Source organism: Halichoeres trimaculatus, unplaced genomic scaffold (assembly GCF_033239565.1).
Source record: "Halichoeres trimaculatus isolate MK-OKI-2021-1 unplaced genomic scaffold, fHalTri1.1 fHalTri1_scaffold_3, whole genome shotgun sequence".
NCBI classification, from domain to species: Eukaryota; Metazoa; Chordata; class Actinopteri; order Labriformes; family Labridae; genus Halichoeres; species Halichoeres trimaculatus.
The window spans coordinates 18,459,378-18,477,019 of NW_027437181.1; the positions used below are offsets into that span (position 1 = coordinate 18,459,378).

General features: G+C 39.3%; 1 protein-coding gene across 4 annotated transcripts in view; it reads right to left on the reverse strand.

Moving 5' to 3' along the window:
- Nucleotides 1–17,642, reverse strand: part of sbf2 (SET binding factor 2) — a 92,701-nt gene that overhangs the window by 41,562 nt on the left and 33,497 nt on the right. For all 4 annotated transcript variants that reach the window (XM_074665869.1, XM_074665868.1, XM_074665867.1 and 1 more), the window contains exons 3-12: nt 16,541–16,678; nt 10,495–10,629; nt 10,002–10,112; nt 8,650–8,755; nt 4,817–4,949; nt 2,990–3,098; nt 2,537–2,650; nt 1,999–2,076; nt 1,608–1,721; nt 701–829 (exon numbers count right to left, since the gene is read on the reverse strand). In XM_074665869.1, the coding sequence (XP_074521970.1) occupies nt 701–829; nt 1,608–1,721; nt 1,999–2,076; nt 2,537–2,650; nt 2,990–3,098; nt 4,817–4,949; nt 8,650–8,755; nt 10,002–10,112; nt 10,495–10,629; nt 16,541–16,678 (1,167 nt within the window). The remainder of the gene's footprint in view (nt 1–700; nt 830–1,607; nt 1,722–1,998; nt 2,077–2,536; nt 2,651–2,989; nt 3,099–4,816; nt 4,950–8,649; nt 8,756–10,001; nt 10,113–10,494; nt 10,630–16,540; nt 16,679–17,642) is intronic.

Genomic DNA, 17,642 nt, shown 5'->3' on the forward strand with positions numbered 1-17,642 from the left:
GGACCTCATTCAAATCTATACTCCAGCGCGTGATTTGAGGTCTGAGGGCCAGCTCCAGCTCAAGAACGAGACTTAAAACCAGGGGGGACAGGGCTTTCCTTATTTATTGCTTATTATGTGGAATTTTTTTTAAAAATGTTTTTATGGTTATTACTTTATTATTGTTTGTTTTATTGTTTCTATGATTCTATGTCATCACTTTGGAGACGTTTTTGTTGTTTAAATGTGCTATACAAACAAAGTGGATTGGACTGGATTGGATACTTGACTTTCAAATATTATTAATGTCATTATCATATTGTTACTTACGGTTATTTCCCCCACTGTTTCTAATGTGAGAGATCATTAGGCCCATTATTGCACATTCTGTTCTGTGTTAACAGTAGCCTTTTTTATCAAACTTGATACTGTATATGCGGCTCTAAAGACTACGCCTTTTCTTTTTTTATGTTTTGGGCATTAGGGGTGTGTCAGTTAAGTTGGGAGGTGAAAGGGAGTGCGGGGCCTGAAAAGGTTTGGGGACCTCTGATCTAGTAGAAAACATTTGAACTGATAACATGGTGTTCCTCAGCAAAGTCAGGCATTCCTGATGCAAGCTTATTACATGCATTATGGGGCAGTTTGGGGATGAACTTTTTAACTTGAGGCAAAAAACTGGGCATGATAATTCTACTGTAAGGAAAGCATCATGAAACAGTACCTCATCAAAGAGATCGCAGGCTCTGTAAGGCGGACCTCTCTCTGAGACAAAGCCAGCGAAGGCCATGCCATCCAAAACCTTGGTCAGAAAATCGTTCTCGATGAGGCCTCGCTGGCCCAGGAAGGCAGTCTGGATATTGTCAGAATGAGAATGGTTACAATCCTGCACAGATGGGAGCAATGTAATCTTGTTTATATGATAAATATTCAGCAGCGTTTAGAAAAGGAGATTACAAAACTTCACAATAAAATCTTTACGAGTGAGCCTCAGACTGGCATGTTTAATTGATGGATGAAAATAGAAATAAATCTAGTAAAAGATGGCTACATGCAAACAAATTTAATTTTCTTTAGCATAATTATTTGGGCTTGCGGGTGAAAGAGATGAACCACAGTTCACTAAAGCCTTCTCCAAGCAATTCCAAGCAAATAAGAGGAGTGTTTCTTTGATAATGTGATCCATGTGGGGTACTTTGGGGATGATGTGCAGGATGAAGAGTTACCACGGAGACACCACAGACACGCACAAACAAAATCCCCGGCACAAAACAAAAATGTAAACCTAATGCGTTTCACATGGCTCATTGCCGGGCTTTGCCCAAGGTTACGGGATTGTGTCCGAAGCTTGCATAAACAAAAGGATAGAGTCTTCTGCAACACATTTAAAACGACATGCACACTGTGTTTACAGGCACACACTTTATACACTCATGACAGGTTTATCTATCGGGTCTTTGCATGTAATTCCACCCTCTCTGCTGGACTCTGGCTGAAACATTCTTGGTATTATCACAACAATGTGCTCAACAATTGCTAAAAAGAGTTTAATCTCAGGTCACATATTTGAGAAAGAGGTTTGCAAGTTTTTTTATTTCACCACTGGAAATTCCATTATGTGGTTATCTTACCTTGTGAAAGTGAATAACAGGTTCAGAATGGATGCGAATGAGCTGCAGGCAAGACCTGTAGCCCTGGAAGAGTTGTGCAAACAGCCTGAGAAAGACAGCCCTCACCTCCTTGTCCTAAAAAGAAACAAACACATGCATACCACAACATGATTCATTAAGCAGCTTCGCCACAAGAGTAGTCTGATAAGTTAACTATGCAACAGACAAGTTTATTTAGCTTGAAGGGTACTGATACAGTCAGCTGGCACCGACACTCTCTGACCTATAAGAAACTTGTTCTGATCAAGGCAATCACTGTTTCCTCATGTGGGAGGATGAGGATGTCAATCCTAACAATGAGTTACAGAGAAGCATTCAAAATGGAGGGGATGTTATCATGTGGATGACTTACCAACAATTTTAGGTTAGAGGGGGCAGTGCGAGGCGGAGGGAATGCATTGTCTGCTATCTCCAGATCAGGGTGCAAAACCTGTCAAGAACACATAGATTTTAAAGTTATTAATTTTCTGAGCAACTGAAGCCCAAATCTACACTGGTGGTTTGACATGAGACTTTGAAATTAAGCAAAACAATTCATTTTTATCAGCTGACTACAAATGTGTTTGTGATGATGTGTTTGATATTCAATTCAAATCAATGCTTTGGTAGAAATTGCCTGTAAAGGCCACAGGTACTTCTCTTAAAAAAAAAAAACATTGCGAATCAGAAACCAAACAAGTTGCTCTGGCCGTCCAACCCTTTTCCATTGCATCATTTTTTTCTACTAAGGAAACTTTATTTTTCATATAACATATTTTATGCTTTGATGCAAGAAAGAGAAAGTGTAATTAAAATATTAGAAAGCAGTCAAGAAAGCTGATCAGCCAATCTAAACAGTCATCATTTTATCATAGTTGCACCAGAATGTGTAAGTGCATGTTTGTGCTTACCAGAGACAAGGCAGTTTGAGTTTGGTGTAACACAGGTTCAGGAAGCACAGACAAGTGGATACACTCAGGGATCTTTATTGTTCCTCCATCCAGGTCGGCAATAATAACATCCAACTGCAGAACACACATGAAACACTGACAGGTCAGGTGCTTGGATTACAGCTGGAGAGAGCACTGTGTAAACAACACGCACGCCTGGAGAAGTTCAGTCAAAACCAGCTACACAAACTTCTTGCTAAAGGGCAGATAACTTAATGTTCATGAGTAAAGACCTCCAGAAACAAGGTGCTTGTTAAATTAAATCTTTCTCTGACTATCCTTGAATGACACAATGCTTTATCAGTCAAAGGCTGTTGTTAATCAATGATTCACAGGTGTTTGTGTGCATTTAACATTTTGTGATTGGGATTTTCTGCAGAGAGTTCTGGAGGTGTGTGGGGGATGTGAACTCACCAGATCCTGGATTTCATTCTGAAACATGGAGTGCACTCCGATGATGAAGGGAGTAGGTGAGCTCAACACCTCCAGGAGCCGTGAAGGAAGGATTGGGATGTATGGATAACTAAAAATAAGACAAGATTCTGACATTAAACGCATAAAATATGTGAAATGATGCCAAAAAGAACAAAACCAAAAGCCTTCCTCATAAAGAGCTGGAAGTGGTCATCAGTTCAGTGATAAGACAAAAATAGACACTGCACCTGGCCCTCCCAAAATGTAATAAATTTTGTGATGACATCACTCGGACAACTTTTTATATTTTCATCATTGTCTTTCAGACACTTGGGCTGCATGTTAGGAAAGGTCAGAATTACTTCAAAGCTGATTTACAACACTGCTGCTTCCACAGGTTATGTAAACACAGCATACTGAAGAAGAAAGTCAATCATGATGCAAGTGAAGCCAAAAATAGACAGAAGGTTTCACCATTACCTCTCTTAAACAAAAAGATAAACTTGGAAATTTCAAAGTGAAGTGTATTCACAAAAACGTGTTTCTTTCATCAATATTTACCACTTATTTCTTTCCATGTAGAGCTTTTTGAGTTGACTTCTGCTTTGTACTGCATAGCCATTGAAACAATTATCTAATTAAAAACTTTGTGATGAATCAATCCTGATTAACACATTATTAGGAAAGGACATAAATAATCTGCAAAGCACTGCACTAACTTGACTAACCACTCAATTCATATAGGTCATTACTCTACTTAACTTTGTCTTTCCCACTCCCCTATTTCTTTGAAAAGGCATTCATTTGAAACCCAGCCCACATCAATGTGATCACCCTGCACCCTACTGCCTATACAGTTTGACTTGCTCCCTCTTTCTGTTTGTGTCTCTCTACAGCTGTAGATTATTTGTATGATGTAAATGTTGAGTTTTTCTCTTCGAGAACTGGCTTTCTCACCGTGTTAGGACATTTAGAGAAGGGCTAACTCATACTTAACAGTCTAAATGTACATAAGCACGTCTGTATTCTCTACATATCAGAGCATTTATGCTAGCAAATTGAACACAGATAATGTGCTTTCAGGGAAATAAATTAAAAAATTGGTGCCATTTCTGTATCATTTCTAAAAAGCTGCTGTTGACAGTTTTATAATCAGTGATGTATGATGCCTCAGTGCAATCAATTTGTATTACTTCTCTGGCACAGTACGTTTTGTCCTGCGACTGACTAACCAAAATCAGGATGTTACTTTGACAACTTTAATCAAATACAATGTGCAATACAAACAAAATCAGCTTTGTTAAAAGAGACATTGTGAAATCTTTTGTTGAATAATGTACAAAAATTAAAACCCCCAAAGTGATGAATTTGTTGTCCTTGAATGTTGAGATTTTTTTTCTTCTTTCTTCAAATATTCTTCCAAACAAAACAGTACACTCCCTGATCAACATTTATTTTAGAATGGTTGAATTTAAAAAAATCCAACATGGGAGAAATAATAACTTGTCTTCAGATAAGTTTATCAGACTCTTAATATTGCTCACATTTCCTCCCAGAAGGGAAATAAGTTCATGACTGTCTATCAAATGGCAAAACACCATGAAAAGTTTAGTCTGGAAAGATAATGAGTTAAAACTTTAGTTAGCTGCAGTAACAGTTGCTTTTGGAAGAAAAATACTGAACAAGTTAATACCAGGGTTTTTTTTTTTGCCTAAAGCTTAATACCATTGGGGCCCACTGTTAGCCATCAGTCGAATCACTCGATAAAGTGTTTGTGAAGATTCACATAAGAGTTTGTCCCAAAGCTGGGGTCAGGCGAACACTAACCTATATTTTAGGGGGAACATGAGGGCTTCCAGGGCACGGCACGCCTCTCCGAGCCTCTGGTAACTGGTGGAATGAAACAAAACCTTATGTTCCGTCAGGACTGCGCAAAACAGGCTTAGAACATTTTGGATTCCTGGAAGACAGAAGAACAGAGAATGCAATGAATGAGGTATTTGTTGGAATGTGGCGGACACATTGTTCCAGAACATCCATCAAACATTCAGGGCTATTTGTGTACACAGATTAGAGCACACCATACTCATTTGGGGGTTCTGTTTCGTGTCCACAACAGAGTCAATACTGATTACTTTGGTTCAAAGCAAACACCATCAACACAGTCTTTATGTGATTTTGGTTTGATTTGCTGTGGGGTCAAGACAATCTTTGTCATCTTATGTCAATGGTTTATTAGCTACTAAGTGATGACCATGTGCTGATCTCAGTTTAGACCCAGTTTAAATTGACAGTATTCAGTGTCAGCCTCAATGGCATCAAAAAGACTGAATGGTGTCTGTTCTTAATCTCTTTGAAACATTTTTCCCAATCATAGTTGATCATTTTTACTCACAAGATCAGTATGTTTATGTAGGTAAATATACCAAACTGATATTGAGATAAGAGACACTTGGTGTGTTTAGTAACAACTGGTTCATTTAATCATAAAATAAAAGCTCTGAAGAGTCAACAATTGCAGTGATTAAAGTCAGAAAAGTATCTAAAACTAGTGACCTGCTTCAGACTATCCAATAGATATGAATGAAAAATCACTTCACTATTAAACACGGGCAGTTTTTGTTCAACAATGAAAAAAACTCTTTCAGAAAACTCTGTTGATAAACACGGAAGGAAATTACACTCGTGTTCAGTAAAAATAATATTTCAAATTCCAATGTGACAATCAGGAAGAATTCTAAGTTTCCTGTTATTGTTTCCCATCAAGCAACATACAGACCAATTCATCACACGTTAGAGTGATAAAGCAAAGGAGGGAACACTGGCAGACGCGCCACTAGGGGTGCTGGGTCTGGATGTTTGTCTGAGAGAAGCACTTCAGCGATAAACAGGAAACATTACACAAGCCTTGACAAAATACGAGATTTGAGCGTAAACAGGCCAAAGAGAGTCTTCGTATTACATCAACATTATTTGTAAGTAGAACTCCTCCATTCATCACCTGATGAACAGGTTTCTCATTTACACTCTTCTGAGATCTAAACAACACACCCACAGCTCCAGACGACATGAGTGACAAAGGCAACAAACAACAAACATCAGTCGTCATGGTGGTTGTTTTATCTTGCCCCGGGGGATGTGCTTCCTGCGGAGAGAGACTGTTATACACACATTCCTCACTGGTGACTTGGGTGACCTGTGCACACAGATAGATATGCCGACGTGCCTATCTGTCGGTACAACTACTGGCCAACCCCGCATGAGGAGGACTTAATGATGTGACGAGAAGCTGATCATATTAGTATTAACATTTAGCTTCATACCAGCATGCAGGGTATGCCTCATGTACGCCATGAGAGCTTTGAAGAAGTCTACACAGGCAGGTGGACACGAAGGCAAGTCATACAATCGTTTTTTACGGGCCAAGGACATCACGACAGGGCTTTTTTTTCTTGTAGTCTCACATCCCTGTACACAGTTTTACTATACTTCACATCAGACACCTTGTTAAAACTTAAAGAGGCATTAAGAACAAAGCCAATATTTACACCAATATTTACACCAATCTACTACTTGTAACTACACCATCATGAAACCAATAGACACAAGGCAGCCCATCTTTGTCTTAAATGATCTAGAATGTCTACTAACCTTACATTATATTTTGCACCACATCTTTAACGTCATAAATCAAAGATCAGCTAAAAAATAAGATTGATAACACTGGCATTAGCATTGCTTTGCCACAAAACATGATGAGCAGTTAGTTTGGCTAAGTAAAAGAAAAAGCCTACACTTCAAAAACTTAAATATAAGCAAGGTCATTTGTTGAATTTTCAAAAGAGCAAGCAAAATATTCTTTATAAGTTTCGAGCAACTTGTGCTTTTGTTAGCAGACACTTTGGCACCGTCTGAGCAATTTGGGCTTCATTCTTTAGATTATTATCTTGTACAATAGCTATATTTGTGACTTCCTGAGACAATGTGATTTAAAGTAGTTGCATTTTGACTTGAAACTGGACAAATACACTTCCAAAGATTAGCGATTTTGGACTTTGCCAGCAGAAAATAGAGCAGGCAAATGACACGTAGCAAAGCATGAATAGGTAAGCATGGAAAGCCAGGAATCAACTGTAAAAGCAGAAAGGTGCCATGGGTGCAGCTTAAGGACAGTGGCCTTTTCAAACACTTGGGGTCTATTGCAGCCAGCAGCTCCCTTGCTGCATGTCACTCCCCACTCCATCCTTGTTGTCCACTCTGTCCCCTGTCTATCCTATTCAAATAAAAGAACTGAAGCAAAAAATCTAAATTTTAAAATTATATTTGAAAATAATTAAACTAACTGCTGTAAAGTCCATGATGGGGGGAAAAAGGGAACTAAAACTGTTAGACCTCTGCTTCATCTCACCTGCCCCAAATCTACACACACTGTATGATGTTAGGTTTCACATCCCACAGTGATCTTCAGCAATTCAACCATAAATTTATCTTCAGCCTCTCCTCTTTATAACTCTTACCCAACTTCTCAATAAAGCCATGTGTTGAGCCCCTTTCTAAGACACACTAATTCTTTGTAGAAAGCAGCACTGTAAGTACACATGTGAGCTCAAACCTACTGTACTGATTAATGTAAAGAGGTTTATGAAGGCTGACAGGGTGGCTGGGTGGTTTTGTTTTGTGTATCCAGATTGGCTACAAATGCTTGACTTCCACATAACCCTGATCACATGTGTATCGTGCAAATACCCCCCATGTGCGTGATCATCGGTGTATCCAAACAAACAGAGGATGGTGTTAATACACTCGGGAAACAAAATCAGCTCATGTTTTGAAGCATGTTCTTCTAATCAAATGAGGCTAAATGAGGCCAACTTTCCATTACAAATCAAATATCAGGTGAATAATCATAAACTCCTCTCTCATATCCTACAGATGCATGCCTGGAGCAGGATAAAATAAATAAGGCTAACTCTTTAAGATTGACTTCAATGTAAAAAAAATAAAACATATTTTTCAAAGGATTAAGAAACTGACCCATAATGCATTGTTTAACTACTCAATGTAGAAGTCACGTTTCTTAAAACCTGTACTTCGAATGTAAACCATATACAGTTCATACATAATAAGCAAACACGTGAAATCAGCACACTGCATCAAATCTTCATCATGTGCCCGTTTCAGCCCAGAGCAAATCAAAGACACGTTGTGGGGGACAAAGCAAAATTAGATAATCCTGCCTCACATACTTTTTTTTTGTAGAATTAATCCAAAACTTGAATGGACCACTGCAAAGGTCAGTGGTTGTTAAAGTCTAACAGAGATTAAGATTTCCTCCATGTGATAAGTAAAGTAGTAGTCTGCCTTTACAAATTAAGGACTGAATGAAAGTAAGATGTGTCACACACAATAAGCTGCTTTATCTAACACAATAGTAATAGTTAGTCTACAGAATATCTTAGACCTCAATGGGATATTTTGTAAACCTGAAAACCTGCAGCGTTAAACTATTGTTAATTCAAGAGATTATCTGAGACATGACACAACAGCAGGAAAAGGAAGGTTTTCAGTAAGTCACCAACAAGTGTGAGACAGTGTGACTCAGTGAGACTACTCCGGTCTCATGATTACTAGTTTGCGGATATCAAAGAGTGTGGACCCACCCAGCTGCTGGAAAAGCAAAGCCACACTTTTGCATGTGACGGGCAGCGTGTCGTTAAGAGGTGTCTGGATGAGCTGCCGATCTCCTGCTCCCAGGCTGAAGAGCTTCTGCAAAGAGAGAGCAGAGAGGGTCAAAAAATAGTCTTTCTTTCTGCCACAAGGTCTACAGAGCAAAGCACCTCTGCAACAGACAGTCATCTTTTAAGATTTATAGCCAGGAGCAGGCTGTAACAAATAATGATGACACATGCTGGCCAGTGCTACACAGCTGCCGGGCTGACTTATCCATTTTAATCAGTTTACCTGTTGTGAAGCAGAAAAATCTCCACTAGATGTTCAGAAAAAATAACAAGTGCAGATCAAGTATTATAAAGTATTCTATATAAGTTATAGATGGAGCTGTATGACAGTAATTTAAAGAGTTCTTGTAGAATAAGTAAGTAAGTAAACTGGCCCCACAGGGCATGTCTTGAGATATACAACTGATTTCAACTGTGAGTCTGCTTGCAGGATAAGAGGGTGGTAGTAGCCTTTAATATTCAGATACATTTCTTCAGTCAAGTGAAAAATCAAAGGCATTTCAGTGTCTCCATTCATACAATTCTTCACATACCCCTGTGCTATTTTGACAAATGAGTCTGTTCCACTGCTGAGGTTGTGCCTAAAGGCAGGTTATATGACTTGGGATTTTTGGTGGCGTCTAGCTGGGGAACAAACTAAATTCCTTCCTCTTTAAGCACATTTCCCACTGTTTAAAACTAAATCTTAACTTGAGCTAATTGATGGGGACCTCTCAGTCAAAGATGTACAGAAGTTTTCCAACATGATCATGGCACATTCTGCTCTGGGTTTTATTGCACCGAGTCATTTATTGCATGATTCACTGCATTTATAGCTTTAACTTCTGACATTTGGCCTCTTACTGGAGCAAACAAGATGCTCTTTCTCCAAGTCATAGGGAAACTTAATGCACTGACATTTTCAAACTATTTTCCCTGAACTGTTATAAACTGTTTAAGAGCCCTGCTCTTGTTTAAGTCTGAGGTATTCTGCTCTGAATAACACTATGGAAAAACAATGATGAATATGTATTAGGAAATTACTGCCTGTGGCTGGACAACAATCTTTGGAAACATCGGAGGGCGACATTCCTGATTGGCTGCACAGTTGACATAAATCATTTTTGTAGCTGCACTACTGAGCGCCAGCCGTCATCTCCACAAACAATCAGTGGCTGACAGTGGAACAGGACTGGCTTTCACCCTTTCTAGCCCCCTGTCTGGAGTGGATATGTGGGGAACAGGTCAACTGGCAGAGCTGACTCTGGATATGCTTTGCATCAGAAAGGACTCACCTGCGATCCACCAGCAACAGGAACCTGGAATGTAAAGAGGTTGGCCACCAGACTCTCCAAAGGGAAACTCAGGCTATCGATGTACACAGTGTAGATCAGGCCCAAGCAGCCCTGGAAGAACAAAATGTGAAATATGAGGAGTGCAACAGTGCTATCTTTAAACAATCATATCTGGGCTTTCAACAGAAAATTATGAGTCACAGAAGTTGTCCTTAACACGAATAACAAAGCTGACAGCCGTTGAAAACTGTGATGAAACTCATCTGGAATGAAAAGATAACAGGTTTTATTCTTCAGTGTTTCCTACACGTTGCTGAGGTACATGCAGGCTTACTCTAAAGCCTGCATGTAGCCTGTTTTACAGACAGTAAAAGGCAGATTAACATCTCAGAGCTGCGAGATGAAAGCACTGATTGGACAAAAATCCAGAGTATTTCTCCTGTACAAGACAGACAAAATATTTTTCAAACAAGGTCATGAGCTGTTTTATTACCCGGAATATTTCGGGGTAATCCAACCTGGACACGAGAATGAGACTTTTTGGTGCAAACACTTGAGCTGGCTGGATCAGGCCATCCTCCTCTTCCTCCTCATCTTCATCTCCATCAGCCTCAATATTCTTTGATCCCTGAAACAGACAAAGAAAGAAGCTATTTCAGCTGAGTTCAACACAGTGCCACGGACTGCATACTTAAACTGTTCAGTGGAGCATATCTACATGGCTGAGCTCCTATTTCAGCTTGTGAATACATCCTGTGCATTAAGCGTATCTCTTACACCTTGCATGTGTTATTCAGATAGTCCACAGATGTACTAAAACTTCAAAGAGTGTTCAGTGGTAATGTATATTTCTGAGTAATGCATGCTGTGTTCATGTTTGATGAATTAGCATGCAGATACACTTTGCAGCTTACACACCATTCAACCATTTCCACTTCAGAGAAGCATCAAAAACAGGCTAAAAATTGGAAGAAGTGATAAGTTTAACCTTGAAAAATAGCTCATAAGGAACTATTGTGTCAGACAGAGTCACAGCTTTAATCCCCAAAGTATCGTATAAATCCTCATTTGTCTTATTGTAAGAGACGCATAGTTTTGTCTATCAATTATCTCCTTTCCCAATCTGTCCCCGTGCAACATTGCTGCTCACCCCACTGGAGCCATTTTATAAACACAACAGAATTTTTCTAAAATTACGATGAGGTTGATAAAAGTTCTTGTTTACAAAGAGGGAAAAAAATCCAAAGAGTCAGATTCCTCAGAAAAGATATGAAAGCAGCCCAAGAGGAGCCATACATCACAGCAAGACGGCTAATTCAAAACACCACAGGCCTTAGTGGCTCTAGCAAAGATTCTTATGACTTCATAATGTGTGGTTAACTGTATTTGGACAGATGTGTCATTTACAATTACGTGACCCAAACACTGAGACAGTACTTTGTATCATTAATCACAATAAATCACTTCCAAATTACGCTGGTCATTACAAGCTGGGTGTGCATATGCACAAACAAATCTTAAAACAAAACATGAGTGTTTTCACAATCTGAAGATTTTAATTGGAGTAATTCATGTAACAAAAAAAGAACGATGCTTATTAAAAATCAGCTGACTGCAGTGAAGCATAAACATTCTTCTGTTCAATGAAAGGGGATCAGGATTAAATTCAGCATGGTAGCAAAAGTCAGGACCATAAGTTCACTGGAAGTAGTTTTTGTTCTAATCAGACATGTTATCTACATTTTCCAAATCAGAACAAGCTTGTCCTACAAGCTGCAGCCTGAGTATGGTTCTAATTGTCTCCATCCTGGATCCCTGAGCTCTATCAGTACACCGGCACTCTCATTCCTACTAAAGCCTTTATCATTTTCTGGTATATTTCTCCAGGCAGTGAAAACATGCCATAAGTGCTTCAGTATCTTCTAACCCTGCTGTAAGGGATCAAAAATAACCCATTCAGATGGAGGTCACATTTCACCATTATTCTTAGGATTTGGTTCAATTATTAGACAAAATACATTCCTCTGACGCCTGTCTGGACTCTCTCTGGAATCCAACTGAGCAGATAAGGACGTCAGATTTAAAACACCCTCACGTTTCAGGAGGCTCTTCAGAGGATTCCAGGAATGTGGGTTTATTTTTAAGTAAGATGATGTCTGGACAAAGCCGAATATAGCAGAATATAATAATTAACACAGGAATGATGAAAAAGCTACACTGTTGTTTTGATGGGGATACAGTATGCTATCCACACAAAGCATCCATGTGCCCTTCTGGAATACAGAACCGAAAGCAATTTTAGACAACGTTCATCTTTCTTCTCTCAACTTGTTACTTTTAAAAGCACAAATATATTTTTCCCTGGAAGGAGGAAGTTAACTAAGAAGTACAAGTACATTTTAGGTGTTGCTGCCTGACAACGATATTGAGCAAAGTTTCTTTGAACCAGGGTCTCTTTCACAACAAGTCTGATTAATTCTCTTCTTGAAAGCAGGACACAAACTTCTGTGACAGTAGGAGGAAATAATACTGGGTGCCAGCACAATTTAGGGGACCGGAGAAAGAACTTTTCTTTGGATGTAATGTTTTTTTTTTCCATGAAAGGGATGATGACGGAGCGGTTTCCTGTGTGTGTTAGTTAATGACCATATTGTTTTGTTTTGTTTTTTTCTTCCTCCTGTATAACAGTACAATCTGTGATCAATGATTCAGACAACCTGCTGCTCTGACTCATGTTTTACAGGTGAACAGAGAGACAGAGATCCTTCAAGACGTCCCTCCTGTTTATGCACTGACTGAGCCGCATTGTTTCTCTTTAGGTATGAACCCTCTCATTAAGCTGGTTGCCTCTGATTTTGTTCTGCACTGGGACACAAGCAAATCCCCTGTTGTGATAACAGAACATCAAGATTTTTGTGTTATCCGGATGCCTCCATAAAATGTGCTGCTGATGTGCAGTGTAAAAAGATTGGACAAATGCAGGCAAAATAACACCTCAGGTATAGCATCATTCTGTAGGAAACACTGCATCCCTTAACTTACTCATAAAACTAAGAAATATGATTCAACAACTGGACCAAACGTGTTATTTAATGTGAACACTGACACTTAATGTGGAGGATGTGTGAAAAATGAAGCTCTAGTACCCACTAATTGCTTGCCTTGTGCTACCAATCTTGGCAGTACACTAGAAAAGCACTCAGAGAGCACAGACCTCAACCAAGCATATTGTGATTCTTACCCAATTCTTTAGTCCTACTTTAATGTTATACTCCCTTTCAGCAGACTGTCTGCTACAATTTGGTGTTAGTTGCAGGTTTGTACGATAATTTGTTACCTGACAGTGTTGAAAATTATGATAACCCAGTACATATTTCAAATTCTGGATCTTAGTATCCAGAATATTGCCAGGATGTGGATCTTTCTTTTACATCTGTCAGAAATTATCGTGACCTTGTCTTGTATTGTTTTGCAAAGCAAACCAACCATTTATCATGGAGTTATATACACATATAGTGAAACCAGCCGTATCTCACAATGATAAAGAATCCTTTAGAAAATTCCTGGATCCAGACAGTGACACGGATCACCTCCAAAATTTGATCACTTCTTCCTTATCCCATTTTGAACATTTCCTGAAAATTTAATCAAGATCCGTTTGTAACTTTTTGAGTTATGTTGTCCACAGACAACAAACAAACAAACAGACAAACTCTCCCAAAAACATAACCTCCTTGGTGGAGATAACAAAGACAAACTTAAAATTAAGTAGCCACAAACTCAGATCTGTTGTGTTGACCACTTGATTCCCTACCAATGAGGAAGGAAGAACAACAGACTAAGGATGAGTAACAAGTCAATTCAGTATGAGGATGATATACCAGTCTGTCTCGCTCACAGTGTTCACAGCAGGACTTCACCATCCACTTACCAGCACACTGTGAATAAAAGCTCCCTCAAAGAAAGCCTTAAACATTTAACAACCGAGCTATTTTGGGTTATTTTCTTCCTTTTATGTGACAGTGTGCCCTCCAGTCTTCATTCCTTAGGAGCTTGTGAACAAACACGCAAAAATGTGCCATGTTGTGCAAACGGGAATGTTTGTGTGATCAGCGATTCGCACAACAAGCTGAAAATGCTTCAGTAATGAGTAAATGGTGAACTGTTACCTTGTTTATTCTTATAATATGACTATGACTAAGCTGGCACATATTTCTCGGAAAAATCCCAATCTCAAACTTCCTTTGAACTTGTTGTGCTGATCTAGGAGGTATGCGATAGATAAACCCCTGCCACATGTGGGGGTAATGTGCAATCAGTGGGGGCTGTGTGACAGGAGTCATTTAAGGCCTCTAACACAGTCAAACACAGTGAAACAATTTCTTTGGTATGCTTTGGGCTTTTGGCAGGAGGGGAAACTAACAAGAAAACTCATTACTATATCTGTTATCGTGCATTATTTATGTGGCGTGGTTGTGGCTTATGTGCAATCAAACAGTTTTTGTATACGTGAGTAAATCAAATGAAAGGTGCTGAAGGGGAGTGAAGGTTCATCTTCTGCTGTGAAACAACATCCGTCTGCCAACACAAAATTTATTAGGCATGCCTTTGTGTTCCCCTGATGCTTTAAATTCTAGGAGATCACACACGACAGACTACACGTGCCAGAGATTGAAAAAAGGAAAAACAATAAGACTTAATTAAAAAGCAGAAAGTGAGAGCTGTGATGTCGCAAAATCAAAATATCCCAAAGGGCTGTAATAGCTTTAAGAGACACATGAGGGTATAAATGACCTTATACTTATTATTACAGTCCAAAAAATTATTACCTCCACCAAGGAGGTTATGTTTCTGGGAGAGTTTGTCCGTCTGTTTGTCTGTGGACAACATAACTCAAAAAGTTACGAAAGGATCTTGATGAAATTTTTCCGGAAATGTTCAAATGGGATAAAGAAGAAGTGATTAAATTTTGGCAGTGATCCAGATCACCGTCTGGATCCAGAAGTTTTTTAAAGGATTCTTTATCATTGTGAGATACGGCTGGTTTCACTATATGTGTATATAACTACGATAATTGGATTGATTTGCAAAACAACACAAGACAAGGTCACAATAATTTCTGACAGATGTAAAAGTACGATCCACATCCTGGAAGTATTCTGGATACTGAGATCTGGAATAAGAAATATGTACTGGGTCATCATAATTTTCAACACTGTCAGGTAACAAACTATCGTACAAACCTGCAACTAACACCAATGTGACAATCAACAAACCACTCTTCTGAAAGTTTCCAATGATATTTTGATGTCTTCAGATGTTGGTGAATGCTCTGTTTTGTTGCTGTTGGACCTCAGCTCTGCCTTTGATACAGTGGATCACTGTATCCTGAGCGGCTGAGGCAGTGGGTGGGTGTCTCACAGATTGCCCTGGATTGGTTTTCCTCCCATCTGTCGGGCAGGAGTTTCTCCGTATCAGTTGGTCCGTTCGTGTCAGAATTTGCTGATCTTTCCTGTGGTGTTCCTCAGGGTTCTGACTTGGGCCCTATTTTATTTGCTTTATATTTGCTTCCTCTGTGCCACATTATTAGCAAATTCAAAGGTGTTTCTTATCATTTTTATGCAGATGATATACAGCTGTATGTGTCATTTAAGCCTGAGGACACAGACAAACTGATTGTCTTCCCTAAATGTTTGAGCGCCATTAAGGACTGTATGGCTCACAACTTCCTGCAGCTAAATGCTGACAAGACGGGTTAATATCATAGACTGTATAAAACATGGACGTAGTCTCGACGATGTCACCCGTCTGTTTCTGAAACGGAAAATGAAGCACATTGGCTATAGCGGCTGTATTGGTAGTGGCAAGGGCTTCACGTACAGCCATAGGGCGCCTGTCAGTCACGTGACCCTCAGCTGTGCCTCCTATTGGGGGAGCTCGCAATCTTAATATCCTCTGGACGGCCGAGTTAGAAAAAAATTCCTCTCAAGTTGATGTTTTTTGTGTGTTGTTATGATCTTATCTTATCTGATATCTTCTGTGAAGCACTTTGTGACTCCGTTCTTTGAAAGGTGCTTTACTATATCAAGTTTACTTACTTACTTACTTGTGACGAATACACCGCTGACCAATCAAAACGCTTCTTGTTGACAAGTCACATACCAAAACATTCAACATTGATTGTGTTTGTGACCCAGCACCTGGTTCTTTACGATAAAAGACATAAAAACTACAAAGACAACGATTACAAAGATATTGTTTGGAGAATAGCTGCAGAAATTGAATATAAATTTTTCACAGTTTTGTGCCATTTATTTGCATTGCTGTTGGTGTGCAAAGAGCTTAAAGACAGAGAGCCTTCACCTTATGAAGTTCACAGTGAGAAAGATCAAATTCTTACTGAAAAGAGATGAGTGACTGCACAAATTCAAGCAGCACAGATATGTATTAAAGATGTAAAAGAACAGTGTTAAAGATCGTGTGTGTGTGTGTGTGTGTGTGTGTGTGTGTGTGTGTGTGTGTGTGTGTGTGTGTTTTACCTGCAGATTAACCTCAGCTTCATAGAAAGTGAGGCAGGAACAGTAGTGTCGGTCTGAATCGATATCTGTCAGCACAACTGTGAAGAAGGTGGGTGCTTTCCTGTCTCGAGACAGCCTCCAACCCCCAGGTTGGCAGAACTAAAAAGATCAAAAATAAAAATCACCACTACATGAAATCAACATGACAGACTGCACTCAAGATTTTCATGTACAATGATCATTACATCATTACTCATCAAAGCTGTAATTATTACGGAGAGAACATTTTCAGCATTTTGGTTTAGGAATATTGAAAGATCAGGGAGATGAATGCCTACTAGAGCTGCACGATTTGGGGAAAAGGTGCGATTTGCGGTTAGGTGGAAAATATTGCGATTGCGATTGTGCTTGCGATTTGATAAAAAGGGTTGTGTCATGATGAGTCTACAGATTTGCTTGGTTATCATGGTGAAAAATCTGAATTGCATGTGCTGACATTGCGATTGCGATTGCGATATCCTCTTTTGCGATTACGTAATTGCATGTGCTGACATTGCGATTGCGATTGCGATAATCGTGCAGCCCTAATGCCTACAGCGTCTTCCTGCTGGGTACTCATTCAAACCTCGAACAGACAGAGAATCAGCATATTATTGCTGCCAGTCCAACCCTAATGCCCCATACAGAGTGTAGACAGGATGTCCTGCTTCTGTGCAACAATTACATCAGCTCAGCAGAGCGGGAAGTGGCATGTTCTGTATTTATTTTCATTGGGAGTCATCAGGGAAGGTGCCAAGCCAAACCTCTGCCAGGCCCTTAGACTGTTAATTACTGCAAACACCTTCAGCGAGACTCATGGAAACACTCTAAGTTGAAGCAACATGTAAACTTCATTCACTTCAATCACACAGGTGACTGGATTGATGTTTAAAGTTAAAATTGTTGTGTTCAAACTTTGATGGTCTGAATTCCATTAATCTCATTGGTGGAGAGTGAAGCTGGCTTGTATCTGGAAGTGTTTTGAATCTCCATGAGAATGGTAATTCCCTGGAACAAAATGTTGTTTCCCATTTCCGAGCAAAAAGTCTATTTATTCAGAATTTGAGATTTAAGAATCTTGCAA